We start from the raw sequence: 16,561 nt of genomic DNA, 5'->3' as shown, positions 1-16,561 counted from the left end.
AGTCAAGTATGTAAGAGTTACATTTATTCAGGACTGCACGGTAGACAAGTGCGTTGGCGTAGATGGTTGCAAATTCATTGTGCGACACACCCATCCAGCGAGGTCTACATTTTCCGATTCGGCTTTCTTTATCCACTCGTGATTCTGCAACAAACGATTGGAAGATTAGGTTTACAATTTCCTTTAAAAGTTTTCAGGCTATCAGTTAAGTAAAGAAACAGAGGAGAACATACCGTTAACGTTTTCAAGTCTGCCCTATCGTTTGGATTCCTCTTTAAACACCGATCGGTGAAATCTATGAAAGCGTTGCTGAATAATCCGGATGGCAGTCTCGGTGGTGGTTCATTGACTATCAATTCCAATAGCTCGAATACCGCCAAGGGCTTGGGAGTATGCGTGCCTATGTAAAAAAACAAAACAATTGCTGGTTCAAGAGGACAAGAAACTTTTCTTTTTTTTGCAACACAAAAATGCACGAGCATGAAAGCTCAAGCGAGTACCGACAACGTCTCGTGGGTGGTCGCGGAGGTGGCGTGGAAGACTCGCTGGCTGGAGTCGCATTCTCGCCGGCGTGTTTCACCCACTCTGAACCGAATATGGAAGCTAAAAGCTTATCGTCCGGCGGTGGTATAGGATACATGCCAATCGCCATTTCCACTAGTGACACTCCGAGTGACCAAATATCGCTCTGCACCGAATAATGCGATCCCTGAAGTCTTTCTGGCTGAAAACGCTACATATTAATCTTGACGCCGATTATATTATTTGTGTATTTGCGTACGCAATATCACGAGCGTGTGAATATTCAAGTGTTATGGCTTACCGACATGTAACTCCGTGTGCCGACGAACGAATGAGCCATCGAATCGATCAGTTGCCCAGAAACACCAAAGTCACAGAGTTTAATCTCACCCGCGCTGTTTACCAAGATGTTGCTCGGTTTTACATCCCGATGCATTATGGCATGCTTATCTCGCAAATAAGTCAAACCTTTCAGAACCTGTAAGAATATAGAAACGATAGTTGACAATGATATTATCACAAACAAATGAATAAAATATTCAAAGCGACTCGAACCGACTCAACGTCTCAACGTCAGCAGTGAGATGACGCGGATTGTCATGGAACTACATGTCATATTCATTCATTATAAAGGAGGTGGAGCAGAAAAAGGAAAAGAAGAAAAGAGGTACATTTTTCACGTTAAGCGTGTCAAGTCATACATATTTCACGTTTCACGATATTGAAAATGTTTGTTTGTTACATACTCCAAAGCAGAGAAAGAGAGAGGGAGTATTTGGAAGGTGTAGCAAACCGCAGTAACCATGCAGCAGTCGACCATGCCGTCTTCCGTAGCGCATCAACATCAACCAATTCGCGCATCTGCCGTACACCCGCACAAAAGGAAGCTGACCGAGCGGGAGATACAAGAGTTACACCAGGAACTGGAGATCGACGACCACATAATAGCTTTGGAGACTCTGCACGCGAGGTTGGGCACAAACCCGAAAATGGGCCTGACGAGAGAGCAAGCGCGCAAAATTATGGAGCGAGACGGACCGAACGCCCTGTCACCGCCTAAAGTCACGCCAGAATACATCAAGTTTTTCAAGTGCATGTTCCATGGATTCGCCTCGCTGCTCTGGGTCTGCGCGATTCTATGCTTCGTCTTATATGGCGTCACTCATTTAACGCACGAGGTCGACGTCGGCATCGCTTGGCTAGGCATAATCATCGTTATGATATGCATCACCTCCGGTGTGTTCGCATATATACAGGAGAGCAAGAACATCAAAGTAATGGAGTCGTTCAAGAAGATGGTGCCGACCTTTGCGACCGTGATCCGCGACGGGGTGAAACTGCGGCTGGCCACGGAGGAGTTGGTCTTGGGCGATCTGGTGGAGATCCGCATGGGAGACAAGATACCGGCCGACATCAGGATAATCGAGTGCCGCGGGCTCAGGGTCGAGAACTCGAGCATCACCGGCGAGAGTGAGCCAGTGGCACGCACCGATTATCCCACCGATAGAAATCCTCTCGAGTCCGCCAATCTGGCCTTTTCCACGTCGTTCGCTGTAGCAGGTGACGGCAGAGGGATCGTAATCGCGACGGGCGATCGCACCATGATAGGTCGTCTGGCCGGTTTAACGTCACAACTCGCTAAAATCGAGACGCCGATTGCCAAGGAGATCAGACATTTCGTCGAGATAATCACGATCGTGGCCATTCTATGCGGTCTGGTATTTTTCGGTCTCTCGTTGCTGCTCGAGCCCAATATCGTACGGGCGTTCACCTATCTGCTCGGCATAGTTATCGCCAATGTACCGGAGGTACTGTTGGTGACCGTGACGACGGTGTTGACGCTGACCGCTCAAAAAATGGCGAGCAAGAACTGCCTGGTGAAGAACTTGGAAGCGGTCGAGACCCTAGGCTCTACCTCAGCGATCTGCTCCGACAAGACGGGCACGCTCACGCAGAACAAGATGTCCGTGTCTAATCTCTGGTTCGGCCACACCAGGTACAATTTTCCGCCGGGCGAGAGAATCGGCGCCGAGAGAGATCTGCTGTTCGAGAAGCCGGCCTTCGGCGCGATGCTACGAGCCGCGACCCTCTGTCTGCGCGCTGAATTCACCGCAGAGTCCTTCATGCTGGCACCGATCGAGGAGCGCGAGATTATCGGTGACGCGTCCGAGACAGGTATCCTCAAGTTCTGCGAGCACATCCATTCAACGCAGAGGTATCGCGAGGCTTGTCCCAAAGTCGCCGAGATTCCCTTTAGCTCCACGACCAAGTATCAGATGTCGATACACCGTGACGCGCCCCGGGACGGCGGCTACACAATGATCCTGAAGGGCGCGCCGGAAGTGATTCTCGACAATTGCACGACGATTCTGATGGCGAGCGGGGAGACGAAGGAGATGACCGCCGACGATCACGTGCTATCTCGCCGAGCCTGCACCGAGTTGGGCTATCTCGGCGAACGTGTCCTCGCGTACTGCGATCTTCAACTGCCCGCGAGTACGTACGGGCCAACGTACAAGTTCGACACGGATTCGCCCGAGTCCTATAACTTTCCCGTCAAGGGATACAGATTCGTCGGGCTAATAAGCTTGCAGGATCCTCCGAGGCCTGGCGTACCCGAGGCGGTACAAAAGTGTCGTACCGCCGGTATCAAGGTGATTATGGTGACGGGCGATCATCCAGTGACGGCGATGGCGATCGCCAAGAAGGTGGGTATTATAAGCGAAGGTCACGAGACTCATTACGAGCGAGCGATTCTGCAGAACAAGTCTTACTCGCAAGTGAGCGACTCGCTGCAAGTGGCCGCCGTCGACGCGACAGATGCTGGTGGTGCCGCGATCGTAATCACCGGTGCTGAATTGAGGAACATGGACGCAGACGAGCTGGACAACATTATACGATGTTACGAGGAGATTGTGTTCGCTAGGACGTCGCCGCAGCAAAAGCTACTAATCGTCGAGAGCTGCCAACGGCTGGGAGAGATCGTTGCGGTTACCGGCGACGGAGTCAACGATTCACCGGCGCTGCGCAAGGCCGACATAGGAGTAGCGATGGGGATCGCTGGCTCTGACGTTGCTAAAAATGCCGCGGACATGATACTCATGGATGACAATTTCGCGTCGATCGTTACCGGCGTGGAGGAAGGCCGCTTGATATTTGACAATTTGAAGAAATCGATCGCGTACACGTTAACGTCAAGCGTGCCAGAGATGTTGCCAATGTTGAGCGGTTTGTTGTTCGCGATTCCCCTACCGCTGGTCATCGAACTGGTCATCTGCATAGACGTCGGCACCGACCTGGTCCCCGCGATCGCTCTGGCCTACGAAAAGGCCGAGTCCGACATAATGCGCCGGGCACCGAGAAATCCTCAGTACGACAAACTGGTCAACAAGCGTTTGATATCCATCACCTACGGCCAGATAGGTATGACGCAGTCATTGGCCGGATTTTACACTTACTTCATGGTGCTCATGATGAATGGCTTTATGCCTGATCGTCTGTTGGGCTTACGAATAGAATGGGAAAATCCATCGATAAACGATCTACAAGATTCCTGGGGCCAGACGTGGACCTACGAAAACAGAATGAATCTCTTGATGGAGGCGCAAAGCGGATATTTTCTTTCCATCGTTATAACGCAAATGATAGATCTGGTCATGTGCAAGACCAGGCGCAATTCTATCTTTCAACAAGGAATGTCCAACTGGTTTGTTAATTTTTCCTTTGTTTTCGAAGTTATTTTAACGGGGATGTTGCTCTACGTTCCAGGCACAGAATACGTATTGAAGACTATGCCACTGATGGCTTACTGGTACTGGCCCTGCTTGCCGCTCGGTGTATTTCTTTGGGTCTACGACGAATTGAGACGTTTGTGTATTCGTCTCTTTCCAGGTGGAATTATGGAAAGAGAAACATACTATTAAAACTCTTCTTCCTTCCATTTCCCCACGATCCCTCACGAGATAGTTAAATAAAGCGCACAAGCCGACATCGATGCAGCGATCTTTACGTGTGTCGTTTACAATCAAATCAATTAGATGTAACCGTTATTATAACAGTTTTTTATTATCAATTGGAAAAATAATCGTTACCATGATTGAATAATCGTTATCCTGTCCACGAGATCTCGTGTTTCTCTCTTTTTCTCTTTTTATTTATATATCAATAGTAAAAATTAGACTTACAGCACATGTGATTGTACTTATCATGGATTCTGGAATTCGTCCTGCTTTTTTCATTATCAGGTCTAACGATCCACCATCCATATATTCCATACATATACAAATTTCTCCCCCACTGAAAGACAGTATACAAATATAAATAACTATGTTTGCGTGTATACAGAAAACGTATGCCTCAAAAAAGAATCTTTAAAATGTTAACAATTCTTTAAAGTTTACCTGCAAAAAGCACCATAAAATCCAACTATATGTGCAAAGTTACATTCATGAAGGACTTTTAATTCTCTAATTATCTGCTTCTTAATGGGTGGTTTTACTTCCAAGCGTATTTGCTGGATAATTTAGAAACAAAAATAAATATTAGCAAATAAATTTCAAATGTCTATAAAATGTTAAGTATACTACCGTTTACCTTCATCGCCATTATAAGACCATACTTTTTATGTTTGACCTTTGTGACAACACCACCATTACCCGAACCTAATTCACCTAACTTTTCAAAATCATCGCCGCATAATTCTCCAACCTTTTCTTTCTGTCCTAAAAAGCTTTCTAATCGTTTCTTTTGTTCTTCATCCATTTCCAGTTCCTCTAGTCTCGCTTGGAGAATCTCTATGTTTAGCGTATCCCTCATACTGCTGTAAAAAATTAGTTTTATAATTAAAAGGAATAATTTTGCATATAACAATGCCATGACACTTCACATGCAAAAACATAGATACACAAATATGTACGTAAGAATCATTCAAACAAGATGACTTACGAAGAATCTTAGTTCAAATTATAAATATCTCTTACAATTCTATCTGTAGGGTTCACATAAAGCTTACTTTAAACAAGTATTTTATATACGTTTATATGTTTTACAAAAAAAAAATGATGCAATTTTCCAAATTCTTTGGTAAGGCATAACCATAATTGCATAATAAAATAATGGCCAAAACAATTAAATTAAAGGATCCTCGTTCGTGTACTCACTCGGGTATTTCCGCAGGTTCCGGATACGTAGGTAGAGGCGGAACCGGTGGCGACGGTGACGCTTCTGGTACCGGTTCTATCGAGCCAGGTGGCAATGTCAAGTTTAGTTTGTTCTTTGACATTTGGGGGCGGCCGTTTAAAATTGTTTACAAGGAACAAATGTTACACTACTAGTGAGATTATCACTCGACGTAGATGTGAACGTGCGAATCATGTAACATTAATAATCCGTCTCATATATCTTATTTTTCTTACTTATTCTTCTGAAACGAATAAGGCTTTGCGCGCACGCGGCGGTCACAGAAACAACTTATTAATGTCTCTACTAATATTCATCAATCTTCGCACGTATCATAACACTCGCGGAACGAATCTCGCGGATGTACTCATCGTGCGTCCTCTTCGCGTGCATCCACAAAAATTGATATCGCTTGTTCGACACTCGATACACGTCGTTAACAAAAGTCGCGAACTATCAAATCGCAAGTCGACAAATCTTCTCTAAAGATTTCATTATTCCGCAAGGGATACGTTCTTATCACGCTCTGTAGATGCTGGCAATCCTCGAGTATACGACAACGAAGAAATATGTCGCTAACCTAGCGGCAAGGGTGTGGAACACTCACGAAAAGTGAAAAAGAGAGGTTATACGAATCTTCGCGGGAATCGCAAAGGTGGATGCACAGTACTCGTAGAGTTTGTTCTCGGGTCGCATCCTGCTACAACCATAGGCTGCGTTCAGCAGAAAAAGCAGCTTTGCAATTGTTGTAAAATTCTTCAACACGACTGGTTTATACGTTTAGATCTAACAGGAACTGAGAACAAGAACCAATCGTGTTGAAGAATTTTACACAGTTGCAAAGCTGCTTATTCTGCTAAACGCAGCCATTGACAAACTATAGAGTGCGTTTTTAAATTCGCAACGGATGCACTGGAGTGTCATTCTATCTTTGTTCAACTTTCCGTAAGTAACAAAAATGGAATGACATTCTGGTGTATCTGGCTGCATCCGTTGCGAATTTAAGAACGCACCCATAATGCTAACACTACACTGGGTGTTTACGATAATAGCTATCCGAGTAATTTTTTCTAGGACCGAAATATATGATAAGCACAACCATCTACTATCATCATGATTCGTGACAACTCAATGCTGTCCGGTATAGCCAAATCATCACGAGCAAGTTGCGAGTTCCGTGAGTTTGTAGCAGGTGTAAGGGAATTCGGGGGAAACTTAAGTTACTAAGCAAGTTAGAAACGGAACTTTGTTTTCCCTGGATTGGCAGTAATGGAAGCGAGGTTTAAAACGAATACGCAGGGAGCGAGTGGCGTCTTTTGCCCGCGAAAGTTGCGTCCGGTTGGAGCAGGTGCTCCGGTATTTTCGGAGTGCGTTGTCCAGGAGTTTGTGCGCGTAGAAGTCGCGGTGCGTCAGGTTTGCGCCCGGACTGCTAGTACGAGTGGAGCGGACTGGAGCGGTGCGGTAGTGCCGGTTAATCGGAGCAGCGCCGGGTTTGTTCGGTCACGAACTGTTTGCGTGATCGCGGAGACCATTTTGAAATTGTCCAACGACCGCGTGGTCGGCGGTCGAGGCGAAAACCTTTGTGGAATAAAGCGAAATTAAATTGATTTAGTGCTAAAACGCTCTCGACATTTCATTGGTAGAATCCCTGCCTCTTCCTCTCGAATTGCCGCCAAATTCAAAAGATTTAAGTCCATCCTTTACAACTCTCAGAAGTGGGATATGGATCACGACGCAGAACGAGCTCGTCTAGAAGCCTTGACAGTAGATCAACTGAAAAAGGAAGCAAGAAAGTACCAATTAATTGTGACGGGAAGGAAGGATTCAGTAGTAGATGCCATTATGGAGCACCTTGCTAATCAGGGGCAGTTGTCGGAGCAAGGAGCGATAGCAGTCGAGGGACCATCAGGTGAGCACGTGAAAGACCGGGAAGGTCATTTCGATGGGGCACGTGATATGAGCGTGCAGACATCAGAAGTAATACAGCGTGCGATAGAATCGTTTGCGATGCAGATTCAAAGGCAAAATCAGCAAATGTTGGAACAGTTTCAACAAACAGTGCGTCTATTAACAAATGAAGGACAAAATAGAACACATACGGTGGAACTGGAATCACCGTTGCGGAGCACGGTCTCACGTAATACAAATCTTCCGTCGGTAGCGGTTGCGGGTGGTGCCTCGCCGCATTCTACAGTGGGCTCGCTCCCGCCAGCTAACGCAGTGTCGTTGCTATCGCTACAAATACCGGAATTCGGAGGAGGTGAGGACGAGAACGTCGATCGATGGGTAAGGAGAGTCGATCAAGTCGCCCAGATACATAGGGCCTCGCCGGAAGTAATGTTATTGGCAGCGTCAAGTAAGTTAACAAAAGAAGCAAAAAAATGGTACGAGTTTCAGTCCGGTGCAGTTTTGGAGTCTTGGACGGCTCTGAAAGAAACGTTATTAAAAGTTTTTGAAAGAAAACTACCTTTCTATGTTCTCATGCAAAAAGTAGAATCTAGGAGGTGGTGGTACTTGAAAGAGTCTTTTCAACATTACGCCATAGAAAAAATGGCCCTAATGCAACCGTTAAACTTGACGGAACGGGATGCGATTAATTTGTTGATCGGTGGTATAGGGAAGGCATCGCTGAGAGCCACGGCAGCGACCCTGAGAGCCGCCACAGTTGAGGAATTCCTCGAGCAGATGAGGAGTATCACAGCAGCTTCGAGCGAATACAACAGGAAATTTAGTAACAACAATCGTAATTGGAAGCACAAGGATGCCGGTAAAAGAGAGGAGAAGAAAGGACAAGCAAACAAGGATGTCAAGGAACCATCGGAGGTTACCTGCTATTATTGTAAGACGCCTGGTCACCGCAAAACGGAGTGCCCCAAGCTGAAACGCAAGGATGGACTTAACGCGCAAGGGCAGCAATCCGAAAAAGTGCTAGCAGTGACGGAGCCGGAAGATGCAACCGAGACAGTGGCGTCCGTTCAGGAGGTACCTAAAAACATGGTGATGAGTAATACTCCAGTGAAAATTAATTATATTAATAACATTAAGTGCGATTTAAGCGTATTAATTGATACAGGAAGTCCTGTTTCCTTTATTAAATATAATACATATAAGGAATTTTTCGCGCAAGAAAGCGTAGTTGACAAAGCAATGCGTAAATTCAATGCGTTGAATGATTTACCGATTCGTACAAGAGGAACAATAAAAACAGAAATTGGCTTTAAACAATGGCCGGATATCCGATTAAATATAGAGTTAAATATACTTGAAAACAATAATTTTGCTAACGCATTAATTATAGGAAGAGATTTTTTAACAAAGGAAAAGATTACGGTAATATATAATCCACAAGATTTCTCTTCAGAAGAAATTTTGCTTTTACCACAATTCGACATATGCGAAGTTTCAAATACATTAGAAGAGATACTTGATAATTGTCGTATTGATTTTGATGAATCTTGTAGGAATCGGTTAAAACAAACAATATTAGAGATAGAAACCGCGGATATTCCGCTTATAAAAGATGATTATTATGTAAGAGTTAATTTAAAGGATAAGTCTACGTATTCATATTTGCCACGGCGTTTTGCCTTCACGCAAAGAAAGCAAATTCGAGAAATAGTTGATGACTTGTTAGACAGAGGCATAATAAAACCCAGCGTCTCACCATATTGCGCACGGGTAGTCCCGGTACAAAAGAAAAACGGTTCGATGCGGATGTGTGTTGATCTTCGGCCGTTGAACAGTAGAGTTGCCAAACAGCGTTATCCATTTCCTTTGATAGAGGACTGTTTATCAAGGCTGGGAAACAAGCAAGTATTCACAGTATTAGATTTAAGAGACGGGTTTCATCAGATCAAGGTCCACCCAGAGGACACTAAATATTTTGCCTTTGCTACGCCCGATGGGCAGTATGAATACAACAGACTTCCTTTCGGCTTCTGCGAAAGCCCAGCGGAATTTCAGAAAAGATTAGTTAATATTTTGCAAGCGCTAATACGCGAAGAAAAAGTCATTGTATATATAGATGACATTATGATAGCGTCAAGCTCGGTGGATGATAACTTAGAGACTTTAAGAATGACTCTTGCAATAATTAAGCAGTATGGCTTGGAACTGAATTATGGCAAGTGTCAGTTTTTACACAAAGAAATTCAATATCTTGGTTATACTGTCTCTGAGAAGGGAATTACTCTGAGTTCTCATCACACCGAAGCCGTAAGAAATTTTCCAAAGCCAAGGAACACTACCGAGGTCCAGCGATTCTTGGGATTGACCAGTTATTTTAGAAGGTTCATTAGGAACTTTGCAGATAAAGCAAGACCATTGTATCATTTACTTAAAAAAGATAGTGCCTTTAATTTTGATGAGCAATGCATTAGAGCTTATGAAACGCTTAAAGCAGAATTGATAACTTACCCGGTTCTCAGGATTTACAATCCAAAGTCTGAAACGCAGCTTCACACGGATGCCAGCGCTCAGGGATTGGCTGCAATCCTCTTGCAGAAACAGTCTTCAAGCTGCTGGGCACCCATTGCATATTACAGCCAGTCCACAAATACAACAGAAGCAAAATACCATAGTTTTGAGTTGGAAATGCTGGCAATTGTGAGAGCAATTGAACGGTTTCATATTTACCTATATGGATTAGAGTTTACAGTCATTACAGATTGTAATGCATTGGTCTTCGCTGTAAATAAAGCCAACCTCAATCCCCGAATTGCTCGCTGGACCTTGGCTCTCCAAAATTACCGCTTCAAGGTGGCACATCGTCCGGGCAAAAAGATGGGCCACGTTGATGCGTTAAGTAGACAGATTGCGTTGGTAAATGCGCTACCTATAGAAACAGAGTTAGTATACCGCCAATTACAAGACGCTAGAATAAAAGAAATAGCGAATGAGCTTGAATCTAACGAAAGTGATAAATTTGAAATTATAGACGGATTGGTCTATCGAAAAGGGGATAAAGCTCGTTTTTATGTTCCAGACAACATGGTTAGTAATGTGATTAGGGTGTACCATGATGAAATGGCACATTGCGGGACGGAAAAAACGATAGATGGAATTCGAAACACATATTGGTTTCCATCCCTACGCAAGAAAGTGCAGTTGCACATTGACAATTGTATTACGTGTTTGATGGCAAATGCCTCAAGCCATGCGCGCGAGGGAGAAATGCAATTAGAAAAATCTCCAAACTTACCCTTTGAAGTCATTCACGTCGATTATTTCGGGCCATTGCCAGAATCTAATGATGGGTCTAAGCATATCTTAGTGGTGATAGACGCATTTACGCGTTACACCTGGTTGTTTCCGTCACAGGCAGCAGCGGCTAAAGAAGCCTGTAGCAGTTTGCAATGGTTATTCAATGTCTTTGGTACCCCTAAGCTAATAGTTTCGGATAGAGGTTCCGCATTTACTGCCAGAGAATTTACTTACCTCATTAATAAATATAAAATACGGCATAGGCAAACCGCGGTCGCGTCACCATGGGCTAATGGGATGGTCGAACGGGTCAACCGTTTTTTAAAATCTTCACTCGCGAAAGCCACAGACACGCCCGAAGCGTGGAACACGAATATTGCGCAAATTCAATACGTTATAAACAATACCGCGCACTCGTCGATAAGAACAACGCCTAGCCATTTATTGTTAGGTTACGCGCAACGTAATCACAGCGACAGCGAGCTGAAAGAATTAATCGACCAATTAGCCAATATCGAGAAGGATATCGACCACGAGCGACAAATAGCGCGTGATGCTGCTATCGAGGCAACAGAAAAATTAAGAAATTACAATAAAATATATTACGATAGTAGACATAAGAGACCGGCGCGGTACAAAGAAAATGATTTAGTTTTAATACGCGACACACAGGGAAAACCGGGCCAATCACGGAAGCTCAAATCTAAATATAAGGGCCCATACCTAGTCACTAAAGTGTTAGAGAATAACCGATATGTTGTTCGCGATGTCCCTGGCTTTAACATTTCGAGCAAACCTTATAATACAATTCTATCTTCCGACAAGTTAAAGCCATGGAGCAAATCCGATGCGTTAACGGAAAGCTAGGTCGTGATAATGTCCAGTTAATCCTCATCGAATGCAATCAATAAGTGATAGGCATAAATTAGCGAATGTCACACGAGAAACTTAAATGTTGAAACAGACTTTAGGATAATCTTTAATCATCAATGAGGATATGAAACGATTGGACATTTGCACGAACATTGTTTTCTGAAGAATAATCATTGTATTTTATTGTTATTGTTCTGCGTAAAATTTTTCATATTGTTTATTGTAATGGGTAAGCGTATCGCCCGCCGAGAACATTCGAGTCGAATGTCATGTCAGAATGGACGAACTGTAAGGGAATTCGGGGGAAACTTAAGTTACTAAGCAAGTTAGAAACGGAACTTTGTTTTCCCTGGATTGGCAGTAATGGAAGCGAGGTTTAAAACGAATACGCAGGGAGCGAGTGGCGTCTTTTGCCCGCGAAAGTTGCGTCCGGTTGGAGCAGGTGCTCCGGTATTTTCGGAGTGCGTTGTCCAGGAGTTTGTGCGCGTAGAAGTCGCGGTGCGTCAGGTTTGCGCCCGGACTGCTAGTACGAGTGGAGCGGACTGGAGCGGTGCGGTAGTGCCGGTTAATCGGAGCAGCGCCGGGTTTGTTCGGTCACGAACTGTTTGCGTGATCGCGGAGACCATTTTGAAATTGTCCAACGACCGCGTGGTCGGCGGTCGAGGCGAAAACCTTTGTGGAATAAAGCGAAATTAAATTGATTTAGTGCTAAAACGCTCTCGACATTTCATTGGTAGAATCCCTGCCTCTTCCTCTCGAATTGCCGCCAAATTCAAAAGATTTAAGTCCATCCTTTACACAGGTAACCTAAAAAGTACGACATAAATAATTTGATTATTACAATTAAAAATAATCTGTTTTTAATGTATGGTAAGATTATTAACTTCATTAAAATAGTAATTATATAACACAATCATGTATTTTTAAAGTATTGTCTAAAGTAATATTAAAGAGATTATTTTATTTACAAATATTTTATTTATTAATTTGTCTATCAAGTTTCTATATTATAACGTATATCTAATGCATATCTAACGTATATCTGTTTACAGTATATCTTAATTTACTATGCACTTGTATTACAAATTAAAAAAATTTATTGTAAACATTATTATTAGTTTCACATTAGTGAAATATTCATGCATAATATTTATACATAAAGATACATGATTTTTTAAATCAATGATAACACCATGCAACTTATCATTAACAGTTGTTACAAGAAAGAAAAATATTTATACTTAAATTTTTATTTTACTTGTAATCTAAAAAATATTATTAATAATGATTTATTTAGTAATTTTACATAATTTATCTCATTTGTTTCAAAGTGTTAACACCATCCGTTTAATAAAAGATGACTTTTCTAATATATATGTTAGTTAATAATAAATAATAACATTTATTGAGAATCAATGTTTAATTAAAATATTAGGTTTTGAAATAATACCGTTATGATAGAAACTTGATAGACAAAATAAATATTTGTAAATAAAATAAACTCTGATATTACTTTAGACAATACTTTACAAATACATGATTGTGTTACATATAATTACTATTTTAAAGTTAATAATCTTATCATACATTGAAAACAGATTATTTTTAATTGTAATAATCAAATTATTTATGTCGTACTTTTTAGGTTACCTGCTACAAACTCACGGAACTCGCAACTTGCTCGTGATGATTTGGCTATACCGGACAGCATTGAGTTGTCACGAATCATGATGATAGTAGATGGTTGTGCTTATCATATATTTTGGTCCTAGAGAAAATTACTCTGATAGCCATTATCGTAAACACCCACTAAAAACCTATAATCAAAGATGCGCCAATGGCCCCCCATCATGACTGCTATCCACCATCTTGTACCCATACTGAAGGTCTGTTCGCGTCACATGCCCCAACATGCTCCTATTCACCCCAACGCACTCCAATACGTTGATTCCGATGACGCCAACCTATTAGAATGCGTTGGAGTGAGTAGGAGCATGTCGGAGCATGGCGACGCGAACAAACCATGAGACTGGATGGGAGCTGGGGCCGGGGGCTGGGGTCTGGAGCTGGGGTCTGGAGTAGTAGAGATAGTAAACAATGCGAGCCTGCTCCAAGTTGTACGCAGCCATATAACAGATGCAAATTTAATTTTTCTTGTTCTTCCTGAGTGTATCGTCAAAATATAGTGACCCTCGAAAGTGCAGAGATTGAATTACTTTATAATTTCTGACACATATTCCTTTAGCCTATACTGCTCAACACAAAGCACTCTCCCCTCTTCCTCGCCCAGCGTGGGTACGCAATGGCGGATAAACTATTTGACTCAAGTGACCAATCAAAATTGTGTTTGCCATTGGCGAATCTTTGATTATAGGTCTTTACGCTACACTATGCGCGTATTCGCGATTTGTACGATTCGTAATTCGTAATTCGCGATTTATCTGACGTTTATGAACAGCGTGGAGAGAAAATTCATTGATTCATCATGCGCGATTCGTTATTCGCACTGATTCGCTGGTCGAGAGGTCAGATAAATCGCGAATTATGGACAGGATTCATAGACCAATCTTAAGCTCAAGCATTGTCTTAGGCCGGTATTCATAGTCGGGTCTTATATTTAAGATCATCTTAAGTACCGTCTTAAGATGCCATCAGCCAATCACGTATTAGCATCTTAAGACATTGCTTGAGACGATCTTTAAATAAGATTCGACTATGAATATCACCCTTAAGTTTAGCTTTGAGCCGACTTGAGAATTACTTAACCAATGAAATAACAGCATTGACGTCTCAAGATCGTGGTTAAGCTGGAACTTGAATAAGATTCGACTATGAATTCCGGCCTATGAATTACGAATCGCGAATACGCGCATAGTGTGGCGCTAGCATAAGCCTTGTTCGTTTTGTCTGTTCTGAGTCTACTCGGAGCAAATCCAAGCAGACCAACGCACTCTAATAGGTTGATTTCGATGACGCCAACCTATTAGAGTGCGTTGGTCTGCTTGGGTCTGTTTGCTCCGAGTAGACCCAAAACAGACAAAACGAACAATACTGTAGACCGAGCATAGACTTCTATAATATATACTAGACTGCTAACCTTGATTCCCTAGGCGTACCAGTAATTTTTTTTACTTTCACTGGGATTTGACATTGCGCCCTTATAGAACTCGACGAGAGGAGCAACTTTAGTCCTCTTGACCAACCCTCTAACTCTTACTTTTTGGTTGGAAAAAATAATTTTTTTACTTTCACCGGGGTTTGACATTGCGTCCTTATAGAACTCGACGAGAGAAGCAACTTTGGTCCTCTTAACCAACCCTCTATCTCTTACTTTTGGTTGGAAAAAATAACTTTTTATACTTTCACCGGAATTTGACATTGCGTCCTTATAGAACTCGACGAGAGGAGCAACTTTGGTCCTCTTGACCAACCCTATATCTCTTACTTTTTGGTCGTAAAAAATAATTTTTTTTACTTTCACCGAGATTTGACACTGCGTCCTTATAGAACTCGACGAGAGGAGCAACTTTGGTCCTCTTGACCAACCCTTTATATCTTACTTTTTGGTCGTAAAAAATAATTTTCTTTACTTTTACCAGGATTTGACATTGCGCCCTTATAGAACTCGACGAGAGGAGCAACTTTAGTCCTCTTGACCAACCTTCTATCTCTTACTTTTTAGTCGTAAAAAATAATTTTTTTTACTTTTACCGGGATTTGACATTGCGTCCTTATAGAACTCGACGAGAGGAGCAACTTTGGTCCTCTTGACCAACAACTCTCTATCTCTTACTTTTTGGTTAAAAGAAATAATTTTTTTTACTTTCACCGGAATTTCACACTGCGTCCTTATAGAACTCGACGAGAGGAGCAACTTTGGTCCTCTTGACCAACCCTCTATCTCTTACTTTTTGGTCAAAAAAATAATTTTTTTTACTTTTACCGGGATTTGACATTGCGTCCTTATAGAACTCGACGAGAGGAGCAACTTTGGTCCTCTTGACCAACCCTCTAACTTTTACTTTTTGGTCGTAAAAAATAATTTTTTTTATTTTCACCGGGATTTGACATTGCGTCCTTATAGAACTCGACGAGAGGAGCAACTTTGGTCCTCTTGACCAACCCTCTATCTCTTACTTTTTGGTCGTAAAAAATAATTTTTTTTACTTTCACCGGGATTTGACATGGCGCCCTTATAGAACTCGACGATAGGAGCAACTTTGGTCCTCTTGACCAACCCTCTATCTCTTACTTTTTGGTCGTAAAAAATAATTTTTTTCACTTTCAGCGGAATTTCACACTGCGTCCTTATAGAACTCGACGAGAGGAGCAACTTTGGTCCTCTTGACCAACCTTCTATCTCTTACTTTTTGGTCGAAAAAATAATTTTTTTTACTTTTACCGGGATTTGACATTGCGTCCTTATGGAACTCGACGAGAGGAGCAACTTTGGTCCTTTTGACCAACTCTCTAACTCTTACTTTTTGGTCGTAAAAAATAATTTTTTTTACTTTCGCGGGATTTGACATTGCGGCCTTATTGAACTCGACGAGAGGAGCAACTTTGGTCCTCTTGACCAACCCTCTATCTCTTACTTTTTGGTCGAAAAAAATAATTTTTTTTACTTTCACCGGAATTTGACATTGCGTCCTTATAGAACTCGACGAGAGGAGAAACTTTGGTCCTCTTGACCAACCCTATATCTCTTACTTTTTGGTCGTAAAAAATAATTTTTTTTACTTTCACCGGGATTTGACACTGCGTCCTTATAGAACTTGACGAGAGG

General features: G+C 42.5%; 2 protein-coding genes across 5 annotated transcripts; one reads left to right on the top strand and one right to left on the bottom strand.

The window, feature by feature from the left end:
• Positions 1 to 20: 20 nt before the first annotated feature.
• LOC105834200 (dual specificity mitogen-activated protein kinase kinase dSOR1) lies at positions 21 to 6,377 on the bottom strand. 3 transcript variants are annotated; one of them, XM_012676513.3, is made up of 8 exons: positions 5,682 to 6,377; positions 5,116 to 5,338; positions 4,923 to 5,035; positions 4,707 to 4,818; positions 824 to 1,000; positions 505 to 724; positions 234 to 400; positions 21 to 144 (listed from the first exon to the last, which is right to left on the bottom strand). In XM_012676513.3, exons 1-8 carry the CDS (start codon positions 5,801 to 5,803, stop codon positions 28 to 30), a joined length of 1,251 nt encoding a protein of 416 aa, XP_012531967.1. In that variant the 5' UTR covers positions 5,804 to 6,377; the 3' UTR covers positions 21 to 27. The 3 variants fall into 3 exon arrangements, with proteins under 3 accessions (XP_012531967.1, XP_012531958.1, XP_012531976.1); XM_012676504.3 differs by having other exon boundaries at positions 5,116 to 5,341; positions 5,682 to 6,373; XM_012676522.3 differs by lacking the exon at positions 21 to 144 and having other exon boundaries at positions 239 to 400; positions 501 to 724; positions 5,116 to 5,341; positions 5,682 to 6,371.
• On the top strand, positions 1,007 to 4,712 carry LOC105834192 (sodium/potassium-transporting ATPase subunit alpha-like). Of its 2 annotated transcripts, none has more exons than XM_036293261.1 (2): positions 1,007 to 1,189; positions 1,276 to 4,712. In XM_036293261.1, the coding sequence occupies exon 2, from the start codon at positions 1,326 to 1,328 to the stop codon at positions 4,443 to 4,445; it is 3,120 nt and encodes a 1,039-aa protein (XP_036149154.1). In that variant the 5' UTR covers positions 1,007 to 1,189; positions 1,276 to 1,325; the 3' UTR covers positions 4,446 to 4,712. The 2 variants fall into 2 exon arrangements, with proteins under 2 accessions (XP_036149154.1, XP_036149155.1); XM_036293262.1 differs by having other exon boundaries at positions 1,007 to 2,737; positions 3,020 to 4,712.
• Positions 6,378 to 16,561: the final 10,184 nt, after the last annotated feature.

Source organism: Monomorium pharaonis, chromosome 10, assembly GCF_013373865.1.
Source record: "Monomorium pharaonis isolate MP-MQ-018 chromosome 10, ASM1337386v2, whole genome shotgun sequence".
NCBI lineage: Eukaryota > Metazoa > Arthropoda > Insecta > Hymenoptera > Formicidae > Monomorium > Monomorium pharaonis.
Note: the sequence above shows the minus strand (reverse complement) of the source record. Positions and strands in the feature narration are given on the sequence as shown.

What these genes read in the sequence shown, in the direction of transcription:
- LOC105834192 (XM_036293261.1), top strand. Translation starts at nt 1,326, where the DNA reads ATGCAGCAGTCGACCATGCCGTCTTCCGTAGCGCATCAACATCAACCA.
- LOC105834200 (XM_012676504.3), bottom strand. Translation starts at nt 5,803, where the DNA reads ATGTCAAAGAACAAACTAAACTTGACATTGCCACCTGGCTCGATAGAA. An exon ending in TAAGTACAATCACATGTGCT is followed by an intron (nt 1,001 to 4,706) that starts GTAAGTCTAATT and finishes ATATTCTTACAG; the next exon opens with GTTCTGAAAGGTTTGACTTA. An exon ending in GCGACCACCCACGAGACGTT is followed by an intron (nt 401 to 504) that starts GTCGGTACTCGC and finishes TTTTTTACATAG; the next exon opens with GCACGCATACTCCCAAGCCC.